The sequence below is a fragment of the Chrysochloris asiatica genome, unplaced genomic scaffold, assembly GCF_000296735.1.
Source record: "Chrysochloris asiatica unplaced genomic scaffold, ChrAsi1.0 scaffold00039, whole genome shotgun sequence".
NCBI lineage: Eukaryota > Metazoa > Chordata > Mammalia > Afrosoricida > Chrysochloridae > Chrysochloris > Chrysochloris asiatica.
In genome coordinates, this window is record NW_006408557.1 from 17,129,250 (window position 1) to 17,147,396 (window position 18,147).

The 18,147-nt window shown below is 45.6% G+C and overlaps 1 protein-coding gene across 1 annotated transcript in view; it reads right to left on the reverse strand.

Moving 5' to 3' along the window:
* Positions 1 to 3,500: 3,500 nt before the first annotated feature.
* The window catches only part of CHMP4B (charged multivesicular body protein 4B), a 76,480-nt gene continuing 61,833 nt past the window's right edge, over positions 3,501 to 18,147 (reverse strand). The window contains exons 2-5 of the mRNA XM_006860678.1: positions 7,615 to 7,792; positions 6,210 to 6,324; positions 4,936 to 5,059; positions 3,501 to 3,884 (exon numbers count right to left, since the gene is read on the reverse strand). Coding sequence (XP_006860740.1) covers positions 3,820 to 3,884; positions 4,936 to 5,059; positions 6,210 to 6,324; positions 7,615 to 7,792 — 482 coding nt within the window. The 3' untranslated portion in view covers positions 3,501 to 3,819. The remainder of the gene's footprint in view (positions 3,885 to 4,935; positions 5,060 to 6,209; positions 6,325 to 7,614; positions 7,793 to 18,147) is intronic.

Consider the following 18,147-nt stretch of genomic DNA (forward strand, 5'->3'; position numbering starts at 1 on the left):
AAATCCTAGCAATCCACTTACAAAAGGTCACAACCTATGGAGTACAGTTGTTCTTTGTCACATGGGATTTCTGAGTCAGAATATAACTCAGTGACAAGCTGGTTTGTGTGGGTTTTTTTGGCTAATGGCAATTTTGTTGAAGAGGGGAATGGCTCTGGCCTAATTCTCTCACCAAACCAGGATCTTCATGAGAACTGGCCCTGAGGTGCTCAAAATATATTTGAGCCTATGAATAGATGAATGACTTTCATAAGGCAGGAAATGTATTTGCATCTTCACTTACCAGGGGACTTCCAAATGTTTGTGGAAGATGGAATTAAAAGATCATGGCATTTTTCCATGAACACTGGGAGGCCCCCTTGTATTAGCAATGAGACTTGTAGGTAGAGAACAAACAAACTCCCTGAAAAAGGATAAGTCTAGCTGCGGACACTTATGGAGAGTATGGCCAAAGGCCTGGAGCCCATGCAAAGGCTTGGAGGCCAAGAGCACATACATGTTCCAGAAGCCACAGAATTTTGGCTAATGGGAGTTTGGGGAAGACATGGGAAAATGAAAACAGGGACCAGGTCACCATGTCATGGAGATGCCATGTACACCACCTGAGGACTTGATCCAGTTGACCAGAGTGTTCTGAAGCATAGGTCCACCTATAACATCAGAATCACCCAAGCAGTTTGTTAAAATGCAAATTCTTGGACACCCACCAAGCTCTGCAAAGCCCAGGGGACTGCATTTTTACCGAGCTTCCTAAATAATTCCAATGAGCTTTCGAACCATAGAAGAGGCCAGGGTGGCAGCCGATTGAAAGGTTTTAAAGGAACAAGTGTCATGTTTGAATCTGCTTCTCAGAATAACTTTGGCAGCACTAACCGACCACACATCTGATAGTTCTGGTGTCTGCCTCCACGGCGAGGACACTTGCACACCACTTTTTCTGGTATCCATCCAGTTGGCTCAGCCCTAGGGTAGGACCCTAATTGGCCTCAGGCAACCTGGGTAACCTCTTTGTCTGGCACTCACTTTCCCAGGTTCCCTTGCAACAATTGGCCATGTGACAGTTATGGCCCCTGAAACATAGGGATGGTTTGTGTGCAGTCTTCTGGCAAAACGTCGCCTTCTGTTAAAAGGGGCAGAGGTGAGAGAAAGGCTGATTGATACTGATCCTGCTACTTCCTGACCCTGGGTGTGATGAAGGACATCTCTTGATCAAGAGGCAGTAAGCCTGAAGGAGGGGCAGAACAGCAATATGCCAAGAACCTGGTTCTTCAGGACATGATGGTCTCAAACCCAGAGGCCACTTCCCCTCAAAGATTTTGCATCCTGAGATTGGTAGAACAGCTTGAGGGCAGAGATTTAGTCTGTTGGGTTCATTATCAATGCCCTGAAAATGCTGGGATGCTCAATATTTCTTTTCTTTTCTTTTTTTTTTTTTCACAACATTAGTTTATTGAGTGTCTACTCACTGGTATCCCTAGCGATATTCTGCTACTGGTATGGTCACAAAGATATGCCGACCACTTCCTTCAGGAAGCCTAGAATCCAGAATTGATTTCTTAAAATGACAGTTAGTTATATGAAGTAGAGTCATGACATGTTATCTTTTTTTTTTTCTTTTAATGTTTTATTGTGTCAATATTTCTTGAATACATTTTGAACAAGTCTTTATGGTTTATCTTAAGTCGAGTCTTCTATTGCTTGTAGTCAAGAAATCCTGACCTGGGCACTCCTCTCTCCTGCCCAACTGAGGACTTCATGGAAGTAGACAAGGGACTGGGGTAACACTTGGTAAGGAAGAGGGTCAGAGAAAAAGAGGAAGACCCCCACCAAGATGGATTTCCCAAGTGGCAGTATCAATGGACTCAAGCATGGCAACAGTAGTGAGGTTGGCCCAGGATCAGGCAGTGTTTCATTATGCTGTGCTTAAGGTAACTATTAGTCGGTACTGACTCGATGGCACCTAACAACAACAAATATCGCACAGGTCCTGGTATAAGGCAACCCAACTATGGACAAGCATGTATTTCTCAGGGGAGTCTCAGACCTGATTTCTGGGCCCATCAGAGTTGGATGGTTGGATGTGGGAGTTCCCTTCACCCAGGCCTGGAGTGAGAAGCACTTTGGGGTGGCTGAGGAGAGCGAAGAAGGCTCACATCTTCAACCACATGATGCCCGGGGGAAGGGTCGCACCAACTGCAGGCTAAGCAGGAGGCTGGCAGTGTTGCCACTAGATTCTTCTAGAGATGGAAAGAGAACGGCTAAGAAGAACCAGATCCAGCTTCCACACCAGTTCTGAGTTCTCGAGGCACCATCATCAAGTCCCAATTCTAAGTGTCTCAGTGGTAGCATAGGAAAAGTAGCAGCAGGTTTTTACAGACTGAGCCTCTGAAATGGTCTGCACCTGCCCCTTTGTTTTACAAACAGGAAAATGCGACCCATGAGGCTAGGCACCCAGTGAAGGATGGCAGTGTCTTAAGTGTGAACCCAGGTTGGTTTTAATCTGATGAGGTTTGGATATAGGTGGAGGGGAAGCATAGGCCCACACTGAGTATACCATGTTCATCAGAGTCTCAGTGGGGTGTAAAGAAGAGTGGAAAGGACTAGGCCAAAGTCACATGGCAGGTGGGAGCATCCCCAGTATCCCCATAGGCTGCATTTTCTCCCCATGAAGACAAGACTCTTCCTCAGCACAGCCAGTAGACCTTGTCCGGCATGGCACGATGGCTTCCAACTGGGACATTACTCAGGGACACTGACAAGGAACTAAATAAGACCCCAAAGCTGCACAAAACCAAATCACCTTTGAACTGAGTTCAGAGGGTCTCATGCAAAGCAAGGGCCACCGATCTGTGGCCTCCAGTAGCGGAGTGTATTTCTAGTGAAACACTCTACTGTTAAGTTGAAATTGTTGGTGTATATCATGCTTGAGTCTTTTACGTTTCCAGACTCCACTGGCCAACAAGGTGGCCTGGAAAGGGCCAGCTCCCACAGGCAAAGGAGAGTGATTGAACACAACGGCAAAGTATGAAAATTAATCGAGATATTTAATAGACAGTGCAAACCATAATTTCATCTGAATATAAATGTATGCACATGTTTCCAATGAATTATCTATCAGTTATCACAAACAGCAACAAGGACCTTAGAGCTATGTTAGAAAAATGTATCGCTAGAATTTAATTCTAACAATTTCATTTGCTCTCAAGAGAAACCATCCATTTCCAATCAGTGTTACAAACTCCAAGAGAACGGGGAGGGTGAGGGAACGAGGAGTAGGCCAGAGTGGTAAACACAGGAGGCAGCACACAGGTGGTGGACAGAAATACAGCTCTCCAGGAAATCAAAATCAGATGCATTATTACAGCTAAGGACAAGGAAAAGCCTACGGCTTCTTAAAAACAACGTTTCTGCCAGTACCATACAAGTCTTACAGAGAGATGTGCGACAAGTCAACGGACGAGAGGCTACATTTTCAGATCATTTCAACGGCAAACGGGCAACCCTTTCCATTGAGGATTCAGCAGTGGAGTTAGCGTAGTCTGGAAGCTCAATGTTGGATTTGCAAATACAGTTTATTTTACAGAAATTCAACATTATAAACAGCAGGCACCTCCCACCCCACTGCCCACCCCCCCTCCCCGCCCGCCCCACTGGGTGCAGACCATGCTTTGCAGCGTGAGCAGTGATGCGGCCCTACTGCTTTGCAGTGAGATGGCAAAATCTGCCTGCACCACGTCCTGCCTGCCCCGCACGCACATGTGCCTGCCTGCTGTCGCAGGCCACCAGAGTCTGTCTGGGCCTAGCCCGGGGCTGGACCAGCTACATGGACCCAGCCCAGGACTCCAATTCCTTCATGTCGTCGTCTTCCTCTTCCTTCTTCTTGGCTGTGTAAAGAGAGAACCCGCTATTAGAAAGGCTGGGTGCAGTGCTCTCAAAACATTCTGGCTGGGTGCCCTATCCAGGGCAGTGCTACAGAGTATCTACAAAATAGCCCTGCCCTTGCAGACCTCAGCACTATCAGAGGTTGCTGTGATGTGCCAGACAACCAGGCACACTTTAAGCCCAGCCCTCCCTTCTGCACGTATCAGAGCCAGGCACAAGGAGAAAGACACTACACTGAGAGAGTATGCAACCTTGGTGCCATGGCATCTGAGGGGGTGGGAAGGGCCCAGAAGAGATCTAGTCCTGAAAACCCACCCATACTCCCTCGCTGTCCCCCACCCCAAATTGCTTGAGTCAGCTCTACAGACCTGTAGGCCTACATACTGCTCAAGGCTGCTGACTCTACTTGGAGGAGCCGTTTCCTCTTTATACATGGGAGAATGAGTAACTACAACCTAGTTACAGGGCTTTCTCTCCGTGCCAAATCAAACTGCATCACCTTTTCTAAAAGTTCTGTGTGGAATATTTCTACCTAGAGTGAAATATTAATGGGAATGGTGAGAAGGAACAGGATGAAGTAAATGAAGTTCTGCTGAGTCCAACAATGTCTGACTAATACAGCTAGTCTCTGAAGGGTGTCAATACTTATAAGTATCAGGTCTCTAAAAAAGCCAAAGCCTTTACAGACATGCACAGCACGGGACACTAGATAAAGGGGTAAGAGTTCATCTGGAGGGTGATCTTGCATATATGTCTCCACCCCACTCCAGGACATTTGGCAATGTCTGGAGACATATTTAGTTGTCCCATCTGGGAAGGAGGGTGGAGGCCAAGGATGCACAGGGCACTCCCACCCCCCAGATATTACCAGTGTTGAGGTTAAGAAACCCTGTTCTAGAGAGAATCTGAGAAAGGGCAAGTGGCATTGGCCACATGACCACCACAACATATCGTACCTGGTTCTCAACCTCAGGCAGATCCAGGACCCAAATGGAAACCAAATGACAACTAGGTTACCCACATCATTAGATAAGCTAGATAAGAAGTACTCACTTGGTTTTGATGGTAGGGCTACAGGAACATTTGGTAGAGGGACTGTTTCGGGTCCACTGATTTCCAGCAAATTCTTATCTAGTTCCTCCTGTTCTAGTTCCTCTAATTCTGCCATGAGCTCATCCTGGTGAAAGGAAACATACGAGTGAGACAGCCATCCCTGGGGATCCCAGTCCCCGCAGTGGCGCCTCATACCTGCTGGCTCAGTGGAGGTCAGATGAACACCAGGTTCTACACGCTGGCTCAAACACCCTAAGCATACTTCTAAGTAGTGAATGAACACATTTTCAAGCAATTGTTTGTGTATACCTATAGACAGGGCCTCTCAAAGTATCGGATCCTACCTCTTGGAGGCCCAGGAAGGGTAGGCAACTTGCCTGGGACAGCCCAGTGAACAAGTATCTGAGTGTGAACCCAAGTTGATGGAAGTATCTGAGTGTGAACCCAAGTTGATTTTAATCTGGCGAGGACTGAGGATAGGTATCTGCTGTCCTGTAGCAGGCTGTGAGTATCTACAGAGAAAGGATGGTCTTTTTCATTCCTACTTCTTTATCTCAGAGCTGGGCAAGCAAGAGCAAGTGTGCTCAGGAATGTTTGCTGTTTTGAAATTAATTGGTCAGTCCATCAAACTGCAGACTGAAAACAAGAAAACCTGGCATTGGGAGCCAAGAAGGGTTAGGTCCACCAGCTGTTTTCTTAGTCACCAAGAATCAGACAGAACAAAGAATTCAGCTCAGTGCAGTGGAGGACCTAACTTTTAGAGACTCTCATCTAAGACATGACAAAGCAACTTCAACAGGGGCTGGTACTGTGTTTGTGAACAATCTAAGAGACTCAATCTACCAAATGGCTACAACAGAAATTGGTAGGTGGCAGAGATCCACCTCTGCCCCTCAGGGGTCAGATTGAAATGCTCCTTCCTTGGCTTCCCCTTTACTACATGTCAGGGTTGTCCTGTATACTTCTCCAGGACATGGTTACTCCTATAGCCTCCAGCTCTGAGCCCAAGACCCCTCATGGAAAGGTGACCTGAAGCTTGATGAGGGGTTTCAATGAAGGCTCCCTTACTCCATGTAAGCATTTAGCGCAAATGATGCAAGCATCCCTCAAAATCTAGAATTCCAGGGGGTTAATTCCCATGCCTGTCTCAGTGCCAGTCTCTGGAAGGGTAAGAATTGGTGATTTCCAAATCACCTACGCCTGAGAGCCCCCAGAAGCACTGGCAGGTTGGGTGTCATTTAGGAAGCTTATGGGATCTGTATGAAGCCACTCACCTCGTCAAACTCTTCTCCAAAGCCTACAGGTTTTGAAATAGCTGTTGAGATTTCCTCTGCAAGCTCCTGCTGGTCAGCAATGTCCTGCATTAATTCATCGACTTTATCAATGTCCCTTTAAATGAAACGGACAGACGTCATGTTGGTCGGCTGGTCTGTATAAACAGGGTCTGCAAGGCAGGAGCAGGAACCTTGCTCCACACAATCTGCTCCCCAGTCCTGTTGTTATTGTTATTGCTAAGTGTTGTCAGTGTGACTCACAGCAACCCTGTGTAAGGTTTCCGAGGAGCAGCTGGTGGGTTTGAACTGCTGGCCTTGTGGTTTGTAACCAGGCTTCCCAGCCCTAGACGCCTACAATTAGCCCCTGTGAGGAATTATTTCTTTGTCATTATTGCCTTCTGCCTCCCCTATAAAATAGAAATCACAAACTCAAGGCAATGGAAGGTCCTTAGACATTACCTAGTCCTACACCCTAAGGAAATAAGGCTTAGCAAACAAAGTTAGGGCTCACATGGAAGTTAATAAAAATGTCAGGATCTCATATACAAATGAATAAACGTGTCAAATGAGACTTTAACTCTTGGGCCGACAATTCTTCTTTGAGCCCAAGGGCCTTTCCCACTTATGGTTCCTCTGCTAGGCCCCAAAAGAAAGGCAAATATGCATAATTATTTTATATACACTGTCAGTCATATAAACATACACTTATTCAAGATGATATCTATCTATGTAAGTCCAAAAGTATTACTACAAAATCATAGAAAATATAGTTTCAAAATGGTAAAGCTATTGTTTATGAAGTCCTGGTGTGGTGCTGTAGGATAAGCACAGGACCGCAAGGTCATTTGAACTGACTTAACAGCACTTAACAATAACATCTGATTTCTAATGCCACTGTAATTGGACTGCTTACGGCAAGAACATCAGCATTATGATAGCCAAAGCCAGAGGAGGCAGAAAATTCCATCAAAAGATCTAAGAGCAGAGTGGCCTGAAGCCCGCTGATGTACCACATACTTCAGAGCCCTTGATGGCATCAGGAAAAACACATGGACACCAATCTGGTCTCAGTTCTGTCCAAGCTCACACAAAGGCCAGGGCAATCACCTCACTCTCTGTGCTGTGGCTCCCCCACTTTGATAAATAGAGATGTAAGTGAGAGGGCCTTCTAAGGACCGCTGCAGTATGACACACCATGCTCATCACAATAACCCTGAATTCTATTTCATTCCACGAGGCCTGCTTTTGAAGGCAGCATTTTAGAAGGCGATCTAAAAAAGAATGAATATTAAACTCAGGTGCTTGATTGGGTTAAGTCAAGGCCATGGCCTGGGTATAAGACACCTTAGGTATAGCACTACCCTACTGTGTAGGTACCCTCCTCCACCAGCAAGTGGTCACGTACATGTTGTCGTGAGCTGCCTTCATGGCCTTGGCGGCATAACCCATGTTCTTGAGCACCTCGGTATTGGTATTGGCATTCTCCAGGGCTTCCCGCTGGAACTCGATAGTTGATAGCGTGCCATCAATCTGTGCCAGCTGCTTCTCATACCTCTTCTTGCGTTTGAGTGCCTGGAGGGCCGCTGTATAAAAGAATAAAATGGTTTCAGAGCCCTGGCCAGACATGAATAAAGTCCTAGAGTTCATTTGGGAGTCCTGGTGTGGTGCTGTAGGATCAAACCCTATTGTTCCTTGGAGACCCTATTCAGGGTCACTAAGAGTTGGAACTGATTCAAAGGCACTTAGCAACAACAAGAGTTCACTCGAGTCTTCTTCTCCATTGTATTAGATGCACCTCAGTTGGCAACCTCTCACCATCACAGAGGGTTAATAAATAAGCTTTTCTATGGAACTTACAACCACTGAGTTGATTCCAACTCAAAGCAACCCTTTAGTAGGGAGTAGAACTGCTCAATAGTTTCCAAGATTGTAAATCTTTATGGAAGCAAACAAACTCCCAAGGAGAAGCTGTGGGTTCCAACCACCCACTTTTCAATTAGCACCCCAATGCTTAACCTACTTCTAAATATAAAGAGCACATCAATTTTTTCAAAAAAGGCACCTATTCTCCAAATGTTGCTAGCAAACAAGCACACAAGCAAGAGTTCAAATATACACACACACCCTCCTGGTAAACACACTTACACAAAGTTCCCCAAAGCATGGAAAGCACCCAGACAGAGCACGCGCCTTGAAGTCAAAGTGCCTTAGAGTCATTGTGAGGATTAACAGAGATCGCGTTCTTGAGCACCTCGGTATTGGAGTTTAAGGAGTTTGGAGAAGATTGCAGAATCTGACCACAAACTTTTTGGAGCCCCCCAGTATGTAAACATTCACCAGTGGACATCCAATAACAGGTGCTCTAACTATAGAGAAACATTAAAGTATCATTGTATACAAACTAAAAGGTAAATATCATAAATGATTACATCAAATACAAGATCACTTGTAGTTAAACAGGGTCCTCACGTGCAGCTGACAACTCTGTAAACTACTCAAATGCTTCTGTGAACAGTAACATGGCAACAGCGATAGGATGGATGTCCATGCCCTCTGACCTAGTCACTTCCCGTCCGTCAGTGTATTCAGGCTCAGCACAGACTCCGGCAGAAGGAATGGCTGCTCTGGGCTGACTGGGTTAGGTCAGGGACGCTGCCCGGTCCCGCTTGACTTGGTTGGGCCTGGATAGCAGTAACTCCCACAGACACGCACGCGCGCGTGCACACACACACACACACATCAGAGCCAACTCCTATAGGCTGTTATTGTTATTATTAAGTGCCATAGGTCGTAGTTGATCACCTCCCCCAAAGGGCTGTGGTTTCCCCATATGTCACATGAATGGGTCCTATGCTCCTTCCACTCGTTAGCATATGAATCCGCCCTGAGAACACTTCACCAAGGGAAAATTGCCTTGGCCTACTTGTAAGCAGTTGACAGAGCCTCCAAAAGCAGCAGTTAAAATCACCATGAAAATCCCCCCAAGCCAAAGGACAAAGCCTGCCAAAGAGAACTTGCAAACAATTTGAAGAACACTGCTACACTAAAGTCCAAAAAGTCACTTCAGCTATTATTTCTCTTCTGGTGTGCATAGTCTGAATGGCCAATGCCTTCAAGAAATTTATCCTGTAGGTATGTTCAGGGATCCCCAAGACTTTTCCTGAACAGCTATGCCATCTGCCAGCACTACATCACACACACTGTATCTTCTAACAGCATCCCATTAAGGCAAGGATGGCTGCTTCCTTTTAACAGATGAGGAAACAGAGATTCAGAAATGTTGGTAACCTGGTCCAGGTCACCCACTGATAAGCAGCAGAGAGGGGATACGAGCCAGGTGTGGAGTGCCAAAATCACTGTAAAATGCTTATGCTGCTTCTTCCCACTAGATGACAAAGGGGGCCCTCAAGAGGTCACCCAGTGCAGCAGGGAGTGTCCTGTGGGAACACAGAAGAGGGAGTGCAAAGCTCAACTACATCATTCATTTTCTTCCTAGCTCCCTCTACCCACAGAACAGTCTTCACACGGTTTAATGTACCCTGCAAGGTCTTCTAGGGAGGCAAGAGACCAAGATTCTTGCCACAGCCCAGGTCATGGGAGTCCTTATTCCATGTCTGAACAACTACCCTTTGACATCAAGACTCATGGCAGAGGGGAGATAAAGTGAGAGAGTCGCCCCCCTCTCCGACTTTCTTGGTGCTTTGTCCCTCTTCAACAGACCCAGACATACAACAGTCCCCAAGTAATTCTCAGGCCTTTTCAGGCCAGGTAAACAAATGGTGTAGTGTCCACAAGGTGTTTCCCAGCTGTTTCAAGAGTAAAACCACCTACAGCCTAGCAGAGCATATGTGTCCACCAAGAAGATTTCAGTCAAGGCATTCCTTCTGTCAGGCTACTGGCCAGTAAGCAGTATGGCGGCTAGCGATGTATACTAAATAAGTACCCAATCATGGGGCAGAGGCCCCAGCAGGACCATTTTACTAACCAATAGACTGGAGTTCAGATAGTGAAGCGGCTCACCCACTCTCCTCACTTTCAACCTCATCATCCAACATTGTGCATTTATGACAGTCGGAAAAGATCTGCTACTTGACTGTTTTGCACATACGTATGTCTGGCAGTACCAAACACTGAGGTGCCAGGCAAGAGGACAATGGCTGTGATGGTTAAGGCTATGTGCCAATGGCTGGGTCATGATTTTGAGTAGTTTGTCTGCTGTGTAATGATGTAATTTGGTCCTTATGCAATGATATACTCATACTCCATTTTGTGATCTAATGTGGTCAGCCTCCCTTTTTCCACAACGCCAATCTTTCTAATAACAACCTGGTCTTTGGAACCTAACCATGTCAGTAAGAATGAATGTAGTACGGGGAAAAGGGAGGGGTCAATCCCTGGTCTGTGTAACCCCTAGCTCTTGCTGCTTCTCACCACAGGCTCAGAATGATGGCAAATGTCATTGGTGTGGTTCTAGATGGCAGTTCTGCCCTGCTTTTTCCAGTGCCCCAAATGTAGCAGGAACCTGATAAAATGTTTATGAAACAAATTTTATAGTCAGCTACATTATAATTTTTGAAATGATATCTATTATTTTTTGTTAACATTATAGATTTAGAACTACTTTATCTTATTATCTAATGCGTTTTCAATTGGCAATTGAGTCCTTATACGCCAATCCTAAATTTCTCTGACCTCCACCCTATTTCTGAAGTCCTCCAAGCAATAAATTATCTGGAAGCAAACACTCACAATGCAGGGAAGTAGGCAAGAGTCCCTTGTGAATAATATCATACTTCAATTATTCATCTTTTCAGACCAACATCTAGCACAAAAACTGGATCACAATTTAATATACATTAAAATTGAATCTCCGATTTCATCAGTTTTATAAGCATTTCATATATTCTATCCAGGTTTCCTCATGTCAGTTATATCTGTATTTTACTTACTATGCACCTTGGACTCACAGGAAATGTTAAGTTCACATTGAAACACTGGCTAGAATAAGCACTTGGCAAGATCCCCTCCCTGCATTCCTCTTGGCCCATAAAATAGGCGCTTTTGTAAGTGTCTTTGAGTACTTGAACACAAGTTTGGTTTGAACCACAAGGTCAGCAGTTCAAACTCACCAGCTACTCATTGGAAACCCTTTACAGGGTAACTATGAGTTGGGACTGACAATTCTCTCCTTAAGACTGGGAAAAGGTTCTGAATAAATCCTCCTGGGTCTCCAGACATACCCCTCCTGCTGGCAGGGCTCTGTGGTCCCTTCCCCTCATATGGGGCTGGCAGGAATGGCTACCTTTCCACTCCAGTCTCACTCTCCACATGTAAGTTCACTAGTTAAGTACACAGAATCATTTTCCTCTTTAGAAACCCCTAAGCATGGCTTGTGCAGTCCTAATGTGGCACTGCAAGATAAGCACTTAGACTGCTAACCACAAAGTCAGGGGTTCAAACCCACCAGTCACTCCTCAGAAACTCTATACAGGGTCACTATGAGTCGGAATGACTCGATGAGACTTAAAACAACAACAAACGTGGTTCATGGGCAATATAATCATGATAATGGGACCAGCATTTGGGCTACAAGAATCTGTGTAAACATAAATATTAGTACTTGAACCATCCTGGATCTTATCAGAATGTTTCAGCAACTAAAATGCTCACTCTTCTTGCAAACTTACACCTCGTACAGCCCAACCTTATTTCTGACCACTGAAATCCGTAGCCAAGTCCAAAGAGTCAAGCTCAATGTTTGCATAAATACATACTGACTCTTAATGTTGTATCTTGTTGTTGTTAAGTGCCATTGAGTTGGTTCCGACCCATAGTGACCCTGAGGGTTTCCGAGGAGCAGCTGGTGAGCTTGAACCACTGACTTTGCAGTTCAAATGGCTTTGCAGTCTGGCGCATTAACCCACAGGGCTCCAATGTTTTATCTTACACTCCCCAAATTCCTGATTTAAAAAAACTACTGGGTTAACAAGGAGCTCATCTAAACCAAATACTCAAAAGAAGAGTAGTCCAAAGAAATCCTTTTTCTGCCAAAGAACCCAGTGTCATTCACAAACACAATGGCTTTAAAATCTGAAATCTACTTCAGGCCAACAGAAGTTTAAAAGGTTGCTTTTAGATAGGGGGAAAAAAAAAGTCCTTGGAATCTCCATATTTAATTATGCCTTTGCTGGTTCCAAGAGAGTAATTACAGCAGCAATTACAGAATCTAATAACCAGTTTTATTGGCTCTGAAAGCTGAAGCAAAAACAACTCCAACCATGTTGAAATAAACATTAGTCTCCAGACGGTTGCTTCATTAGACCCTCCAAACAGCTATTCAGAAGAAAGAGACACCCTAAAAAGCAGAGAGATCAGTAGTTCACCCAGAAGCGGGTAACATCTGTTGTTAGTGCCCAGGAAGAAGCCATTTTCAGAGAACACAGTTCAGTGCAACTAGGTAGCTCCTTTCGTTCTCCCAGAGACAGACTCACTCTGAAAGGTTGTGAGGACATTCAAAGCACAAATAAGTAGCCCAGGGCATCTTAATTGGTACTTCTTGTTCTTATTAATGTGCCGTTGTTTTCAACCTATAGCAACCCAGTATAGGGTTTCTGAGGAGTGGCTGGTAAGCTTGAACCGCTGACCTTGTGGTTCAAACCAACTTTGCAGTGAAGCACATTAACCCACATTAACTACTACCCAGGGACTCAGACACTGGGGGGTAAGGAGGGCTCAATAATATGCCCTCACTAAATGAATGTTAGGAGCCCTGATGGCACAGTGGTTAAGCACTCAGCTGCTAACCAAAAGGTTGAAAGGTCATCAGTTTGAACCTACCAGCTACTCCACGGAAGAGGAATGTGGCAGTCTGCTTCTGTAAAGATGACAGCATTGGAAATCCTATGAGGCAGTTCTTATTTTCCTATACAGCTACACTGAGTCAAAATCGACTCGACAGCATCAGGCAAATGAACGTTGGTGTCAACAATCCTTTCCAACCCAAGATTTGACATTTCAATGAATCTAGCAAAAGCTGTACCAGCTGAGAGGGAAGGAGAGGCGTGATGCTGCTTTCCCCGGCTCAGCAAGAACCACACAACACAAACACACTTCAAAGGACACTTACACACAAACGCAACACCAGGGCTCCAGGCTCAGTGAGGATTCTGAAGAACCCTCAGTAGCCTGGTACCACCGAGGTGGAGGGAACCCCGCTTTGCCTGTCTCCAGCAACCATTCAGATGCTCCTCGTCCATTCTGCACCTGAATAAACCTCAGTCAGTCAGGGGAACCACATCCAACTCTCAAGCTATACTCACTGTCACTTTGCTGGACCAGTGGGAGCCATCTGCACATGTCAGCAAGAGAAATACCCAAAGTACAAAGTGCATTATCCTACAGTGCCACACCAGGACTCCACTTAGCTTGCAGAAACCCCTTTGTTCTCTAGGAGGGGACAGACAACCAGGCACCTTTGACTCTCCTACCTCTCCTAGTTCTGTATACCACCCTAACTGCTCTCATGCTTGTGAATACCCTACGATATAAAAAGACCTTAGCTCCCAACTCTAAGACGGTAAAGCTTTATGATCCAGCTGGCCGCCACTGGACACAGCTGTGTTTTGCCCTGTGTAGGTAAATTCCCTTGTCAGTAAACTACCTCCTTTATTCTGTCTTATTCTCTTTTTTTATAATAATAAACTAATGTCTCTTGGAATGAGTTTTGGTCCCTATGTACTCAGAAGACTTCCCCTTTTGGGCCTGAAACCCAGCAACCACGAGCACCCAAGAAACCTATTCTCCTATGGTAACAATGATGGTAACCACCCCTGCACCACATGGCATCCAAGATTCCCCAAATGTCACAATCTGGGCATCAAGAGTAGAGAGGGCTCTCAGAGGTACTAAAGCCCACCCCTCTCATTAGATAACTGGAAAAAGTGATGCCCAGGAAGATGACACACCTTGCTAGGATGCCACAGTGAGTTAGAGGAAAACTCAGAACTAGAACCCAGGTCTCTTTCCCCCACATCAACTCTGTTACCTCCAAATTAAATGGTTATAAATAAACCAGCAATTCCCCCTGCCAGAAGGACTCTAGACAATGTAATGCTCTTTTATCCAGTTAAATTTCCAAACTCTGCCCTTGGTAAGTTCCATTTAAAAGCTCATGTTGACACACGAAAGAACCAAAAGCTACCCAATTTGCTCTCCTAGCTCTCCCAATAGAAAAATAGAAAAGAGGCTTGAGTGCAGAGCATATTCCCCAGATGGGTGCTGTCTGCAGTTAGAAGAATTCCTGGCCTGTATGAAGGTGGCAGGTACAGTGAGGTCATGCTAGACTCCCTCCGGAAACACTGGTCTCAAGAGACCAGAAATGCACCTTCCAAGCCAGCCAGAGGCTGTCTTGTGTCTATTGTCACCCATGGGAAAGAAGGCCTCATCCTGCAAAAGCCTTGGAACACTGTCCCGACACCACTGTCCCACACTGCTGGGGAGTTCACACTAGAGGTGTAGGCAGCAGTTTTCAGAGCAGCCTCCTTCTCTGTGCTGTATTTCCCTGGGCCTGGAGCTAATGCACTCCATTTAGAGATGGTAAAATAAGTACTTGTGTATGACCAGGAAAGCTGAGCCTGAAACCCTGCTGACTTCATCAGCAACACACTTGCAAGAGAAAAATTCTATCCAGAGAGAAAGAAAAAAAAGCCCCTTTCTCTGTGTAGCAGGGACAAAGCTGAAAGAAAGAAGCCCCACAATTACCAACCTAACAGACTATCCAACTGCTCCACAGTCATTTAAACAGCACATACCCAAGTGTCTTCTGTGAAGGGTGGGGAAATGCATGATTAAACAGCTCTGCAGTCAAACAAGTTGAAGAAATGCTGGGTCACACTGAGTTACAGTAGATATTCAGGAAGTCAAACTGCCCACCAAGTGACCCTACGCAAATAACTTAACCTCACTAATCCTCGGATAACACCAACCTTATTCAAATGAGATACATATATGGGGGCTTCAAAGAGTTCATGGGAAAAATTCCATTACCCTTTCATTCCATTTTTCCACGATCATATATGCAGTACCTGGTGTGGGACCTGACATGCAGTAAGTGCTCAGAAAATGTTGGTCACTGGCGATATTAATTGCAGGGTTTCAGGGCTTCTCAGAACCTATTTCATAGGAAGAAGACTCCTCCCCACCCCAAAACCTCATCAGTGGCAAAACATGGCTTGGATAAAACTAATTTAAAACCACCTTGACCATCATCATCCTTTGTCCATCACTGGAGCACAGAGAAAAGACCTGGAGGCTTGGGGTCAGAACCCTGGCCCTGATGATGGCTAGGGGAAGTCACTTCCCTTTCATCAGATGCAAAACGGGAGTGAAACCACTACCTGAAGGCTGGATGAGGAAGATAACCTCTATGAAAACAGTCTGTACACAGGAGCATTTTCTTTCCAAGTTTCATCTTGCCTGTCTCTCTCCTGACCTGTACCTGACATTCTCTCTAGGGAATCTCTATCTTCCTGTCTCTGTATATAGATAGCCAGATATGCTCCTTAGCCCAGTGAGTGGCTCCAAGAAAGAGCACACAGCTGTGACAAGGTGGAAGAAATTAAATATACAACAGCCAACACTCATTAGGGCCTTCCTAGGTGCCAATCACTGTGACTGGTGCCGCCTAACATTCCTCTGAGGTAGGTTAATACCCCATTTGACTCAATGAGATTATCACCAGTCGTGGTGGTGGTGGTTATGTGCCGTGGAGTCGGTTCCGACTTATAGCGACCCTGTACAGGGTTTCTGAAGCTGTAAATCTTTACAGCAGCAGAAAACCTCATCTTTTTCCCGCGGAACCGCTGGTAGTTTCGAACTGCTGACCTTGCGGTTTGCAGCCTAATTCGTAACCACTATACTACCAGAGCTCCTTTTATCACCAATTGTTGTTGTTGTTAAGTGCTATCGAGTCGGTTCCGACCCATAGCGACCCTGAACAGGGTTTCAGAGTAGAGGTATGAAATTAAAGTCAGGCTGCCTGGCTACAAAGGGCGAGTTCTACTTCCTGGAGAGGCTTGTCCCATGAAGCTCTGAGCAAGCAGCTAGATCTGTATCTCCCACAGCAGAGGGACCTGCGAGCCTCCTGTGGCTTCTCCGTCCCTCAAGCTAACTCAGCCTAGCACCAAAGGTGCCCTGAAACTCCCACCTAACTAATAATCCACGAGGTTAGGCAGTGAAAGCCTTTGACAATTTTTTTTTTTTTTTTTTGTGTGTGTGTGTGTGTGTGTGTGTGTGTGTATGTATAGGCATGGTGTGTGGAGAATGCTCTAGTGATTTTAAATTGGTTAAAAGCACACGTGATAAAAATCCAACCATTTCATTATCTCCTCCTACACTTAAGTTGACAATTCTACATAGCTGTGACGTATTCTGCACTCAGGCCTGACCTATCTTCCCCTAGACCAGACGGAACCTACAACTCTGTGCCCTACCAGCTATGACACAGGGAAAAGATGTGGACATTCAGTAATGGCCAACTTTGCCCTGTAATTTCTTCTGAGGCCAGTGGGCTCAGTGCCCTTTGCCCTCTCACCCCACAATGGCCTCCAGATCTTTTCTCAGGACCTAAAATGATAGCAACAAGAACATGGCAAGGTTTCTCAAACTTCTGTTACTTTACAGTTTTTTTCCCTCTGTGTTAACCCCTACTGGGATTCACAGAACTTTAAAATCAAAGGGTCTAAGGCAGGGGTGGGGAATGTCTGGCCCACAGGTCACGTGTTGTTAAGGGCTGTCAAATTGGTTCCAACCCATAGTGACCCTGTATAGGATTTCCTAGAAGTAGTTGGTGAGTTTGAACCACTGACCTGAGGAGCAGCTGGTGGGTTTGAACTGCTGACCTTGTGGTTTACAGTACAGTGCTGATCCCACAGCACCACCCCAGGAGCCCACATTGTTGTTATGTGCTGTGGAGCTGGTTCCTACCCATAGCGACCCTGTACAGGGTTTCCGAGGCTATAAATCGTTATAGGAGTGGAAAGCCTCATCTTTCTCCCGCGCAACAGCTTGTAGTTTCGAACTGCTGACCTTGCTGTTCACAGCCCTATTCATAACCACTACACTACCAGAGCACCTAAGAGTCCACATTAGGGGTGAGTTAATTACACGTTTGACCAACTAATTTTTAAGTTGATAATTTTATATAGCCCACAAATGATGTTATAAATATTCAAATGGCCCTTGGCAGAAAAAAGGTTCCCCATCCTTGGCCTGTTGTTGTGTGCCCTCAAGTCAGTCCTAACTCATAGCGACCCTATATAGGATTTCCAAGGAGCAGCTGATGAGCTTGAACTGCCGACATTGCGGATCAAGCTGACTTTGCAGTCCAGCACATTAATCCACAGTGCCACACCAGGACCCCTGGCCTAAGGGCTTGTTTTTAGGGGTGGGTGCCTGGACTTCTGGTAGGACTATACTTGCAGGGAGGTAGTAGAGATCCAAGAGACAAAGTGGCAGATTATTCTGGAATGGGCCAACAGAGGTGGCCTGAAGCCATATGGAGGATAAGAAAATGACCATGGGGAGTCAGGCCACCCAGGGAAGACTATAGAGGCCCAGGAGGCTGCCTCCCTCTGTTTACAAAAGGGCAGCTGACGGCTTCCCAGAGCTCTGCTGCAGGAAAAGGAGGTGTTTCACTTCCCAGATAGCAGGCGGCCAGGGAGTAGCTCTTCATGGTCAAGGTAACAGGGTTGTGGGAGGGAAGTGACTTGCCCTTGGTTACTGTACCCACTAGGCTGTAGCATTTCACAGAAACATGGATTCGGGACTAAAACTGATAGCCATAAACTTGTTTTAATTATTCCATGTCTTCATTAAGACATGTCTTCATACATATATCTGAATGTTACATATTTCACACTGAAGTTCAGACTTTTTTTTC